This window comes from Mirounga leonina, unplaced genomic scaffold (genome assembly GCF_011800145.1).
Source record: "Mirounga leonina isolate KUSES-001 unplaced genomic scaffold, KU_Mleo_1.0 Mir_178, whole genome shotgun sequence".
Taxonomy (NCBI): Eukaryota; Metazoa; Chordata; class Mammalia; order Carnivora; family Phocidae; genus Mirounga; species Mirounga leonina.
In genome coordinates, this window is record NW_023270464.1 from 21,364,750 (window position 1) to 21,378,849 (window position 14,100).

Here is a 14,100-nt window from a genome sequence, read left to right on the forward strand (position 1 = left end):
TCCACCGAGCTCTCCTCAACAATCCTCAGGGTTGGGAGGCCGGCACAGGGCCAAACCCACACCAAACTCCGGCTCCCCTCCCGGCCCCGCTGAGTGGCCTCACTGATCCCCGACTCCCAACCGAGGCTGGCAGTCCCAACACAGCTCTTTTCTATTTGAATAAAAACATTTGTTGGTCTTAAAAAAAAAAAAAAAAAAAAAAGGAAGCAAAACCACAAACACAGGATTTAGTCCTGAACCCCACAGGGATGCCCATGCTGCAGCTGACCAGGCCGCTCAAGCCGCCCACAGCCCCTCACGCTGTAGGGCAGGGCCCAGGCCAGAGCCCCCCAACCCCTGCCCACCCTGAGGCTCCCGGGGGGCAAAGGCCGGTCCATTATGGAGCTCTGTGCTTGGGGTGAGCTGAGAGGGACCTGTCCTCTCTCCAGCAGGAGGGCTGCATGGGGCCAGGCCATTGCCTTCCAGGGGCATTTCATGGTCCTGTGTCCGGGAGGCCCAGGGATCTGCCCGTTACGGGCCTCGACAGCAGCGGCCAGGACCCCAGCCCAGAAGCCTCATTCTCCCTCTCCAGTTAGGGCTCCGTCCTCATTAAGATGCCAAGCCTGCGGCTGTGGCCCCACCGTGGACGCCTCCCAGAGAAGCCTCGGCCCCTCCCCCACCCCCAGCCCACAAAAGCGATTTTTCAGCCCCTGAGTGTTCACAGCAAGCTCAGACGCAGATGCATCCATCCTTCCAGGGGCTGGAAACGTGAGGAGAATGCCAAGGGGCCAGTGCAGGTGCCAAATAGATTCTCCGCTGCCGGCTCCTGCCCAGTCCACGGCCTCGCTCTCCAAAACAAGCACTGCCCCACACCGTCTCTAGTCCTGGCTTCCTTCCTTGGCAGTGAGGTTTCCCTGGGACGTGCGAAAGGCCCAGAAGATCGGGGCTGAGGATCTAGGGCAGGCAGGATGAGAAACAGATGACACAGAGGGGCACATCCTATAATGACCTACGAGGAACGAAGTCTCCTGCTATTGGAACCCTGCTGTGTCCACATTCACAGGCAACATGGGAGGTGTTCGCTATGCCCCCAAATTCCCCCAAAGGCCTGAATGTGGGAGGTGAGGCCAAGGAGTCTTTCCAGTGAGGAAAAGGTGGGAGGCAGTGCCTTGACATGGAGGGGTCAAATTTCAGCTTTTTCTTCTGTGGTTAAGTCCAGAACGTCCAGTTCTTGATGTTCAGAGAATAGATGACACATCTTTTTCCAACTGAGGAAGGAACTTGAGCATGGTTTACACCCAAGACGGATGTGGTCCACTGTCACCATGGTTTTGGGTCACGTCGTTTGTCCAGTGTTTAGTGGTAGACGCCCTCATTGACTTCCAAAAGCATCAGGACTCTACTTTCTAGAACGGACAAATTGGAGAATTGTCTTGAAGCGGAGGAAAGGGGGAAGGCGTGGAGCAATAGTCAGTGGAGACGTGAGGCATTCCAGAGGCCCCCGGGGCCGGTGTTACTTCCTGCTGCCTCCTGAGTGCAGTGGACGAGGTCAGCCCACGCACCTGTGCAGACCTTGGGGGCGGGGGAGGGGTAGCACACCTGTGCAGGTCATCACCTGCACGGCGCTGATTCGCACTCCACCCCATCTCCTCCGGTCCCAGCGTGAAGACCGTCTCTGCGTCATCAAGGTCTTCGGCCCCGAAAAGCTGGAGCCGGAGATCCACGGGCCCCAGCTTCAGTCAAAGGGAACTTCCATTTGTGTTCATAAGATTTAAGATTTTCTGAGTTGTTGTTACAGTCTTATGGTTTCTGTATCAGCAGTTTCTCTCTGTATTAGAGAAGGTATCTCTCTGTGGATATAGATAGATAGATATATAAATATATATATGTATATATATATATATTCGCCAAACTGCCTTACAGGGTTTTTTCTTTCACTTTTTTTTTTCAGTGTTGTATGTGTAGCAGGCACTTGAGTTTATATGAAGATGTTCGCTTCAGTCAGGATGGAAGAAAGGAGTGTGAGGTGGACGAGGGGCGATGTGAGGCCAGGAGAGGGAAGCCACAGAGTATGCGTCCGTGACTGCCAGCCGCCGCTAGCCGAGGATGTCCAGGTAGATGGGGGCGGCTTTCCCCAAAGCATGGAGGACTTTGTAGATCTCCTTGATGTTGAGCCGCTGCTGGGGCTCCCTCTGCCAGCACCCTAGCATGACATCGTACACCTCTTTGGGGCAGACCCGGGGCCGCTCCAGCACACGACCTTGGGTGATGCACTCGATGACCTGAAAATAATGAGAAGAACCAGGACATTAACATCCAAAGCCCCCCTGGGCCCTGGGGCTCCCACCCAGCAGCAGGCGGCGACTTCATGAAGGAGCTTCAGTGCGGAGCTGGGGTGCCCACCTGCACAGGCTGAAGGCTGGATGGAGACAGCACAGAGTCTCTCATCTGTCCTGGGCAGGCTGCCGGCTGGCCGTGCCCACCATTGCCCTTTGTGACCCACCTCTTGGGCCAGGCCTTCACGGACTCCCCCATGCACTCTAGCCTTTACTTGACTCCTCCTCTCTAGTCCTGAATCTCATCTGGATGCCGCACGATTCATTGCCACTTGGCAGTGGGGATTGGCATCTGACCTGTCCCTCCCCTCTTATGAGCCTGGGTGACTTTGAGACCCCCTTGAAGGAACTCTGCACCATCTGGCCCCTCCATGCCTCGCTCCCCTTAGCTCCCATCTCCGGGCCAGCTCCCCTGCAGCTCCCAGCCTCTGTGCATAGCTTCCCTCTATGCTGCCATGTGGTTCCCTTTCTCAGCAAGGCCCCTCCTCCCCTGCTCTTTGCACTAACCCATGTATTTGGCTTCTGTTAAAGCCCTTCACATCAGGACTACTGCTCGATTCACCACCGCCCAGCTCTGTGGCCAGCACAAGTCAGTGAACCTGACCTCAGCACCCTCATCTAGAAGAGGGGGATCCAATGTGTGCCTCCTGCATAGTCATAAGGCCCAAATGAAGCCAAGGACACAAAGCATGGCCTGACATACCACAGGGGAGGCCCTAAGGAGGAGTAGGAAGAAAACAAATAATGTAGGGCTGGACCAACCCCAGCTGGCCATGTAAGGACCAAGCCTGTAATCTGTGGTTCATTTCCAATTTCTCAAAGGCACTTCTTTGCTGACATTGAACATGTGACTTTTCACGTTTTCATCTTCCTGGTCTTGGATTGGTTTTTAATGTCTCCCTAACTCGATCACTATGAAACCTTGGGCAACTTGCCCCAAACTCCAGCTTCCTCGTTCAGAGATGGGTTGTAATGAGAAAATACACGGACTCAGGTCCAATTGAGTGCCTCCAGTGTCTTTGCCCCCATGAGTCTGTGTTTAGTTCGGCAAGAGAAGTGCCTTTTGTCTCCTTTATCTCCTCATGCTGCCCCCAACAGCGCCCTGTCTGGGGTGTTGTCTCATGTCACTCTGACCCAAGGACAGCGTGTCAAGCCCCTGCCCGATGTGTCAACACTTTCCTGGTCCGATTCACTCCGGCGTCAATGCCGGCCCAAGAGGCTTGTTTCTGTGCCAGCCCAATCGGTCTCCAGCTACTCAGGTTCTCCGTTATTAGAGCCCTGTTTCCCCACTCCATTACCTTCACCTCCACGAAAAGGGACTCGGCTCAAACTGCAGCAGCTGTTAATGCTACGATCAAAAGCCCTCGCTAGTGTCTCCTCCAGTGTGGGCTCACTGGGTTGTCAACCTCCATAAAGAAACCCATGATCAGTGACTAACAGTACTTGGCTGCTCTGGGCTGTGGAGTGGGACAGGTGGCTGGGGGCAGAAAGCCCACCTTCCAGGCCAACACCTCACCAAACTGTGTTAGAAATGATTAGAAACACCTTGTTGGCCACCATGAGCTGGCTTGGGTCTCCAGGCCAAATCTACTCCTGATACCACAAGCACCCTCCACGCACATCCCCTCTTCACTGGGGCCACGAAACTACATGGGAGGCTGTGCTCGGGCTGCGTATACTCACGTGCACACATGTTTGTGCAGGAGTATGTACGTGCATGTACGTGGGTAGGTATACGCATGCATGCATGGACGTGCGAGCACGCTTGCGTGTATGTATGTGTGTGTTTACTACCAATCCCACACCCCAAGAAAACAGCTAAAACACTGCAACAAACGGGTTCTGATATACACTCTTTTTTTTTTTTAAGGTCATTAAAATGTTTTGTCCTACTTTGGGAAATGTGGTCAAGACTCATTCAGCTTGTGATTGATGAGGTACTACAGATTTAAAGAAGTGTCTTCTTTTTGGTCTCTGAAACTCACCGGTTAGGGAACAAGAAAGCAAAGAGGAATACAGTTCTCAAAGACAAAGATACTTTCTCAAATATTCAGATAAGATTGCAATATTAAAAGGCCCTTGTGTTCATGTTTTCATAGAAAACAGGAGACCATAAAAATAAATTGCAATCTCTTATACGTCTGCTTGGTTGGGAATCCAAGACCATTACTGTCTATTAACTATTCTCCAGGGCAACATGAGTCTGGTCAGACATAAATGAGAACCATCCTGACTGGCTTTGGAGGCAGGAGTCCTGTGGCTATGGCCCATGCCTTCTCCATGCTGCAGAAGCTCCCATCTGAGTCTCTGGCCAGTCCTCTCCAGAACTCCAAGCAGTTCCCTTCCCTTTGCCCTGAATCTCAACAGGTATTCGTGTGGAAAGTACTGAGTTAATACAGTTAAAGTCCTTAGAAAAGTACCTGGCACTAAATGTTAGCTATTGTGAAAATTTGATTGCTGGAATTTTTATTATTATTATTATAAATCAAAATTATAAAAGCATATAATGTGTTAATTATGATGATGTTGTTTTCTCTGATGAGCGCTTTTATTCCTGGAGGTCCACACACAGCTCTATCAATAATGTGAAACGTGCCTTCCCCATCCACCATCCTCTGCCCATCCCAGGCCTGGCAGGCCTAAAACCTTTGGGAATCCAGACTCTTTGGGTGTTTCCACAAGATGGCACAATTGAAAAACTCAGAGTTGTTCTTTGTTTTCATGTTCCGTCTTAGGGAGAAGTTTGTGATTTTTAAGTGTCGCAGCACAAACAGGACTGGGACTCGCATCTCCATTTAGACATCTGATTTCATGCTCTCTTGACAATTACACCACACTTCCTACAGCTCTAATGTTTCTCCTACTAAGAAGCTCTCCTCTCTTGCTTATACCTATATTTGCCCTGCTAGCTCCAAACACCGCCTCATGTTTTGTATACTAGGTCTAATCCTGGCCCAAGATAACTCCTATCAGCCTTCCCCCAAATGGAGGTTCCCCTCTACCCCCCTTCTGTACCTCTGTGTTTGAGAGCTGGAACCACGGTTGCTTTCCATAGGTGAAGATCTCCCAAAGGATCACCCCAAAGCTCCACACGTCACTCTCCGTAGTGAACTTCCGGTACATGATGCTTTCAGGGGGCATCCAACGGATGGGGAGCATGGTGTGTCCTCCCACCTAAAAGGGATCAAGACAGAGGCACACACAGAGTGACCAGATGGCTAGAATCGGTCATTGCCTGTCTGCACTCTTCGTAAGTAGATGCGCACTCGATGCCTCTTATTCTATGATAGCCACAACCTGAACTTGATGCAAATGGTGTCAGAGTCTCAGTGGAGGTACTGATCTACAATACTGGAGGCAGCTAGAGTAGCAATGAGAGATAATCCCTAAGGGAAGGTGGGTTCCTCGGCATGGAGTACAAAGAAAGATCGCAAGATGATTTGGGGTGGGAGAGGTTTTAGAATCTGGTACTACAGTGAACCTAGCCTTGAAAGGAGGTCCAGAGGGAAGTCAGCAGAATCAATGAGGGAGGCCATCAAGTACCTGAGTATTTTTAGACACCAGGTTGGACTCCTTGGCCCAGGTGGTTAAAGCACAGTATTATCCAAGTGCATCTAATCTGTAGAACCATGACTTTACCTTCTATCTGACAATCCTGAATTTCTCACTGTACCTTATGTCTCAGTGTTTCAAGTGAAGGGAACAGGGAAGTTCCAAATGTATGGAAGACCACAGGCTCATAAGAAATCAGGTCGACCGAAAGAGAATTTACGACAGTTCTTAGTAACATCTCAAAGGCCAGTGAGAAAAGTCTCTTTTAAAATAGCCTACGGAGACCCATCTGTGGGTCTACAGATCTGACAGTCAAGGATGAGAGGAAGTGACTGACATTCAGGGTACCCTTTCCTGAGAAAACATTAGGGAAATCCTCACAGCCCAGCAGGCTAGAGGTATTAGCATAAGTGGAAGAAAATTCACAGCATGTTTTAAAACTCAGGAACTCACTGTATCATTAGCAAATAGAACATCAGAAATGGGAACTTCTGGCTCATACATAGAATTTTGTTGTTAGAAAAGTGCTTGCCATTGATAGAAACAGCTCTCTATAAATGCCCTGATAAACTATTAATTAGAAGTTCTCTATGGTGGGTCAGTTGGGGGGATAAGGATAATGAACACTTAAGAATGACTTATTGGAAAATGGGCAATCTTATTTCTAAAAAGGAAAATGATATTTGCCTTATCCACTTGAAATATTTTAGAAGATAAATGATGATAAGGATGTATGGAAGCTGTTTTCAACCTGGGATTTTTATAATCAAGACAGCTCTGTGTCATGTGTAAAGACAAATGAAGGGGTTTCTTTCAGACAAGCAAAGACTCAGAAAGTTAACCACTCATAGCTTTTCAGAAAATAAAGGAGCAAAAATTAATTGAGGATTGCTCCAGAGAAACAGAAAAAAAGAATCTAAAATAGACAATGACTGGGAACATAACAAATAAAGTAGAGTGTATAAGTCACAAAAACACAATTTAAATCTAAATGGCGGTTGCTAATTTGGTAGTAAAATGTAATACAATTACTAATAAAGTCTTCTTGTAAAATAGAGACGTAAAGTAAATAATAATACTAATAATGCTAAGAGTACTACGACTGCTATTATTAACACTACTTCTCTGGAATGAAACCTTCAGATAATTTCAGCCATAAGTACATAGAAGAATAGGAAGAGAAATCATTAAAAGCCTGGCAAAGGCTTTGTCTTTTAGGGAGGGAAATCAAATTTACAAACAGTCATCAACTTTTGATTACAAGAGTTTCAATTTAAATTTGCTTGCTAAAATTTTTAAGTGCCTCCTAGAAGAATAGAAATAGTACATATAGCTTCCAAACCGGTTTTTATAAAAGAAAAGCAAAAATCTCTAACCAGTACCAAAAAGATGACAAAAAAGAGGAATGGGTTAAAGATGTTGAAGGCACATATGAAAAAGAAGTTTAAATAATATCTTTGTACTATAATTTATGTCTTTTATACAAAGATAATAATAATATTTTTGTAATAATTTGTATATTATATAGACACTATATACAAATGGGTTATACTGCCTCTTAAATAAGAGAAAATTTATGTTAAAAAATCAAGATGTGTGTTATTTAGAAAAGACATGTGTAAAGAGCAGAAAATATTAAAAATGAAAGAATGCAAAAATACAATAAAAGGAAAAACTAATATATATTAAATATGTATATTTGATATACACAATATATTATTTAAATGTATAATATTGAATACATAAAATGCTGACAATTAAAAACATGTGGAAAAAAATTTAGAATGCCAAGAATTAAAAGGAAAAAAGTAATTTAAATCATATTTCAAGATGGCAAAATTCAGCATTATGATAATTATGAATTATTAGGCTCCAAGTAATATAGCAACAAAAATACAAAGACTAAAAACAGGATATAAACCAAAGGAAACTGACAAAACCAACATTATAATGGAAAACCAAAATACTTCTTTCACAAATGGACAGGTCAAGAAGACAAGATAAATGAAGATACATTTTAAAAATATAGATAATGAGTTTTAATTGATAGATATGAGTATTGCAATTGTGTGTCTTTCAGCCTCCCTAAAAAGTTGAAAATTATTTTCAATTCTCTGAAACAATTTATAAAACCAATCACATATAATACCTCAAAGGAAAGCTGAAATGCCAAGATAAAAACCACAGTAAACATAAAATAAAAATGAGAAACATTTTCTGTGCCAAATAGAAGTTCACAACAAAAGAATAATTTTTTTTAAAGTTTCCCTTTGGGCAATTAAAAAACTATTTGGTAAAGGAATAATTGAAAATTAAATGTAAAACTATTTATTATGATAATTAAATTTGCATTCATTGAAACCTATGAAATATAGCTAAAGTAATTTTTTAAATTATAACATGTAAGGACTTATTTTTTAAATAGTTAATAAATTAAAATATGATTCAACAACAAAGGTAGTAAAGACCTACATGACAATAGAAAGAAAGAGGAAATAAATAATAAAGATAAAATGAGGAATTGGTATAAAAGAAAGCAAAGCAAAACAACCAACCAAAAGGGAAAAAAAATTAAAAGGAGTCTTATCTACACAATTAATTGGTAGTTCTTTAAAAGTAATATAACCCTGTGGCAAGGTTAATAAAAGACATAGAGGAGACAAATGTAAAATGTTAAAAATATTACAACAAGGAATTTGAAAATAAAGTTGTCATAACTGATTTACTAGAAAAAATTAATGAAAAACAGAGAGAAGTAGAAAATTCAAACACAGAAAAACAATTAAAATTATAGTAAAAATTCTATACATTAAAAAAGTACAAGCTCCAGATGATTTTTGGGATTAAGTTCTACTAAAATGTTTTACTCTATTTATACTTTCCCAAAGCAAAAAATAAAAAATAAAAAAGTTAGAAACTTTCCCAATTGACTTTCTGTGATTTAAATACTTCTGGTGATAAAATCAGTCAAACATAGCATATAGCCTTAAATACATGAGTACAGCTATAGATATTTTATCTATATATGTGTAAAATTATCTGTTATATTCATAACATTAATGAATAAAATATTATTATATTCAATCAGCAAGATATTACAAGAACTCCATATTATAACTCAATAAGATTTAGAATAGAAATGCAAGAATGCCTCAGCCTTAAGAAATCTAGTGTTTAATTCACTAAAGTGGTAGAAGAAAATCTATCCTTTCAAAAGATGCCAAAATTTTCCAACACATTTTCCTGATTAAATGCCCAAATTCATTAGTAATAGAAGGTAACTTCCTTTATCTAAGACACTGACTATTATACATGCTAATAAAACTTTAGAAGCACAGAAAAGTATCTTCTATCACTGATTTTACACAATACCATTGAGATGGTCCTAGCCAATACAATAAAGCAAAAATAAAAACAAGGTAGAAACATTGAAAAGGAAGAGTCAAAAACCATTGCATGCATATGATTAAGACTTATTCAAGGTATTTAACTAAAAAGCAATTAGAATCATTATACAATTTAATAAACCACCCAGATATAAAATAAACCTACAAAAATCAAACTATCCCTATATACCAGTAGTAACAAATTCAATGGAAAATAAGATTGTTTGTATAATAGCAACAAAAACATTATAACTCCCAGGCATAAACCTTAGCAGAAAATGTACAAGTTCTAGTTAAAGAAAAGTATTGAAAACATAAAAGAAGATCTTAATATATGGAAAGATATGTCATTTCCTTGAATAGGAAGACTTGATGTCATAAATCTCTCATTCCTCCCTCAAATTAGTCTGCAAATTCAACACAATCTAAACAAAAACCCCAATGGAATGATGTATGGAAATTGACAGGATGATACCAAAATTTGTCTAGAGGAATAAATACTTGATAAAAACAAAGATATATTTGAAATAGAATAACGGGAGATTTACTCTATCAGATTGCAAAACATATTATCAAACTACAGGAATGAGCACACTGTGTTATTGGCATAGATATAGACAAATTTCATTGATCAATGGAACAAAATAGAGTCCAGAGGCAGACCCATGTATAATATCAGAATTTAATATATGAAATGATGGGTTAGTAATCAGTGTTGGGACAATGAAACTATTCATTTGAAAAGTACACTTAGATACCTACCTCACACCATATACAAAAATCATTTCCAGATGGATTAAAGAGCTAAACATAAAAACAAAACAATAATAATATTAGAAGAAAACTTAGAAAAGTATCTGTATAACTCAGGAGAAGAAGGCCTTCCTAAATAAGACACATGTTCAAGAAGCCATAAAGGATAGGATTTTAGCGATACAACTTGTAAAAACCAAACACTTTTTGCATGGCAAAATACAAAATAAGTATAGTTAAAAGACAAATGACAGAGGAAATATTTGCAATATATGTAACAAAGAATTAAAATCCATATATCATAAAGTGTTCCTTTAGTTTTAAAAAAGCAACCCGACCAAAAAAAAAAAAAAGATGAGGAAAGGGTAGACCAGATGATCCACAAAAGGGCTACAAATGAGCACAAACATATGAAGAGATGCCAGTTAAAACAATGAAGAGACACATTTTTGAATGTCATATGGGAAAAATTGAAAAGGTTGATAATATCTAGTGCTTGAAAATGTACGAGGATAGAGTTATTCTCAGGTGTCACTGCTAACTTATGTGCAGGCAGCTTGGCAGAGTCTGTCCACACTGAAGATGCTGAGTGCCTTTTAACTCAGTAATTTTACTTCTAGGAGTCTTAGAAAATATTTGCTCCTATAAGCAAAAATAATTGGTTGAAGGGGCTGCTTATTTCATTGTTTTTAAGGGCAACAACTTGCCCATCATTATACATATATTTGTAGTGGTTAAAAGGAATATAGTGGAGTAAGTGTAGTGATATGTAAATAGGTCTAGGATACATTAAATGAAAACACAAGACATTAAAAATATATATATTAGCATTCTAATTCATGTAGAAATGTGTCTACATAAGCAAATACATTAAAAGGGAATAATGCATAAGTCTGTAAATGCGTAGAAAAAGATCCAGAAATACAGTCATTAAACTAATGCTTCCTCTGGAGAAGGAAATGAGAGTGAGGACTGACCAAAGAGAAAATACCACCTTTTTACTATATGTATTTCTATGCTGTTTATAATTTCATCATGATCATGTGTCACATTTAAAATGTTTAAAAACTATAAAAGGAAAAAAGTTAACATCTGAGTAAAGGAAAACCAGTGGACCTAATTTCTGTAAGTTCTGTATCAAAGATGATGTTCTGTAAAGAAAAAGTACGGTTGTGATAGAATTTTGTAGAATAGCTTATTTGACCTGGTTTCTTGGTGAAAAAAATAAAATACAGAAACATTCCTCTTTATGAAAAATTTCAAGTCATGGATTCCTCCAAACTGATGCTGGTGTTTGCCTCATTAAATGATTTTATACTTAATTCAGAAGAGGTATTCCAGACTGAAATCTCCAAATTTACGAAGAGGGAGTAATTCTAGTGTGCTGGTGTAAACCTTGATGAGATTAAGTGTTTGGGAATAAAAGTATTAGAAGGGTATTAACTGACCACAGGGACCCCACTAAGAAAAATTTTATCAAGATGTTCACCACCAATGTGGGTGAAATTTATCAGGTGTTCCCCTGGAAGTGGACTAAAATATTTCAAGAGATCAGTAACATAACAAAAAGAGAAATAAATTGGGACTCAGAAGCGCTGGGTTGTGATGTGACCTTAGACAAGCACTCAACCTCTTTTTCAATTTTGTCATCTTCAACATAGGAATCAAGCAATGCCCCTGCTTAAAGTAAGATGAGGTATGCAAAATCCCACCGAGTATTGTTAAATGCAGAAGTATACACATAAAGTGCAATGACTATTCACTATGTGTGTCCTTACACACTCATGGGTCGCATAACAAACCTCATTTCCTGGTTTCTATATTCCCATAAAGATCACCTAGCCTACACTGATTTTCCTCCAGGAAAAAAAAATCTACATCCTTCTTCCACATCAGAAAGAGCTAGTCTGGGAAAGCTAGTGGTTAAATCCTTCACTGACAAGAAATATTGACAAATAGTCCCATGGTAAAACCTAACCAGATAAGCGATGGGCTGACATGATAATCTTCATAAGAATAATGCCAATGAAGGGGCACCTGGGTGGCTCATTCTTTAGGCGTCTGCCTTCGGCTCAGGTCATGATCTCAGGGTCCTGGGATCAAGCCCCGCATCAGGCTCCCTGCTCGGCAGGAGGCCTGCTTCTCCCTTTCCCACTCCCCCCTGCTTGTGTTCCCTCTCTCACTGTGTCTCTCTCTGTCAAATAAATAAATAAAATATATAAAAAAAAGAATAATGCCAATGAATGCACACTGAGTACCAGTCACACATCCCTCATTTAATCCCATCCCATCCTATATGATCGAATTCCCTATTATCCCCATTTCACAGATGAAAATAAGGTAACTTGCCTAGCCACTGCCTGAGAAATACTAGCTAATGATCCAAACTCTTGTATTACATTAAAGTCCTGAAGGCTGAGCTTTGAAACAGGAAACATACAGGAAAAAGGCAAAAATTCTAAGAAATGATTCTGGAAAGAAAATAAGTACTTGGAGATCTTTGGGTTACACTACCTTGGATACCATCTTCCACCACCGGTATTTTCATGGATCCCCGTGTTGTCAGCCTGGTCATCCATCATAACATTCTTTTTCACCTAAGGCATTAGCAGGCCCTGATGATTACTGCCCAGACCCAATATTCCATTAGCGGCTACGGAAGGGTGGCATTCTAATTCTAGCATCCCCTCTGCATACACTTGCTGGAAATCTTCTATAAGTGAAAAAGTTCCCTCATTAACTATTTGATTATACGGACAACACTTCATATGGGAAATGCCTGGCCCTCTCCCTTTATTTATTAGTGCTCAGAATAATGAATTCATTCCTTAGCATCCTCCAAAGATGACCAATAAGAGGTTTGGTTTGGTTTGGTTTGGTTTGGTTTGGTTTGGTTTGGTTTGGTTTGATTCTGAGAAGTATTATTAACTCCTGTATGTGTGTGTTTGTGTGTGGGGGTGGGGGGGGAGGTAGGCTTCTGACATGAAAAAATATTATAGGCTCATCTTGTACTTTTGTTGCCCCAGCCCTAGAAGCGGCCATTTCTCCAAGGAGCCCTGGATCCTTTGGGTGGACAATGGGATATTTAGAGACTACACTATGGATGCCAGGAGTGTTCATTGCTATTGGGATGGTCATTATTTCTAGGTGTTTATAATGGAAGTAGCTAGGAGAAACTTTTAAAAGAAAACACATTATGAGTTCATATTGATTTTTCCAACTCAAATTTAGGATTACAGAGCTTTTACTTAACCTCTTTGATTTTATATCAGTATTTTTCCTTACGCTGAAAATCTTGAGTCCTAAATTAGTAGTATTATGTAGTTGCTTTATCCTAACATATGTTTATAAAATACATATAATATACTTAATATATAGTTAGGCTTATGTGTTTCATTTTGCTTTTTATTTTGAAGAATTGGTTTAATTCTACAAATTTAAATGTTTATAATGATGTGAAAACTGTCCCATGGTTTCAAAGCTAAAACCAACAAAGTACACCAGATCCAAGTCTGATACCATCTCTGTCCACTCTCCCCATCGTGATCTCCTCCTTCCCTACAGGTAACCATTTTTTTTTTTTTGGTTTGATTTTAGTTTATTCTTCCATCGCTTTAAACATAAGAAAATACAGGTTATATTCATTTTCTTCATTCTCTTAGATAAAAGTAACATACCTGTTGTGTACTTTACTCTTGTTTGCTGGGGTGCTTGTTCCTTTTACAGCTCTCTCGGACCCCACCGAGCATGACCATGCCACAGTTCGTCTAGCCAGCCCCCAACTGATAGGACTCAAGTGTTTCCACCCTTTTGTTATTGTCAATAGGGAAGGTGCACTTTTTACGTATAGCTCGGGTGACTCCTCACCCCATAAAGAATAATAGCCTAGAATTCCTATTCAGTGTAACATGCAGAGATGTCTGCAGTGCCCATTGAAGTGGTTCCAATGCAGGATCCACATAACTTTGGAGACACATGAAGTTTTTCCAATGGGTACCCAGGCAAGGAAAGCATTGAAGGATTTCACTGATCCTAAACCTCCATATGGATTTTTTTTTCTAACATTGACTGAGCACCCACTGTGGCCCAGCAAT

The 14,100-nt window shown here is 40.7% G+C and overlaps 1 protein-coding gene across 1 annotated transcript in view; it reads right to left on the reverse strand.

The window, feature by feature from the left end:
* Positions 1–201: 201 nt before the first annotated feature.
* NTRK3 (neurotrophic receptor tyrosine kinase 3) overlaps positions 202–14,100 on the reverse strand; it is a 379,212-nt gene continuing 365,313 nt past the window's right edge. Inside the window, exons 16-17 of the mRNA XM_035024094.1 lie at positions 5,331–5,489; positions 202–2,261 (exon numbers count right to left, since the gene is read on the reverse strand). Of these exons, the coding sequence (XP_034879985.1) occupies positions 2,076–2,261; positions 5,331–5,489 (345 nt within the window). The 3' untranslated portion in view covers positions 202–2,075. The remainder of the gene's footprint in view (positions 2,262–5,330; positions 5,490–14,100) is intronic.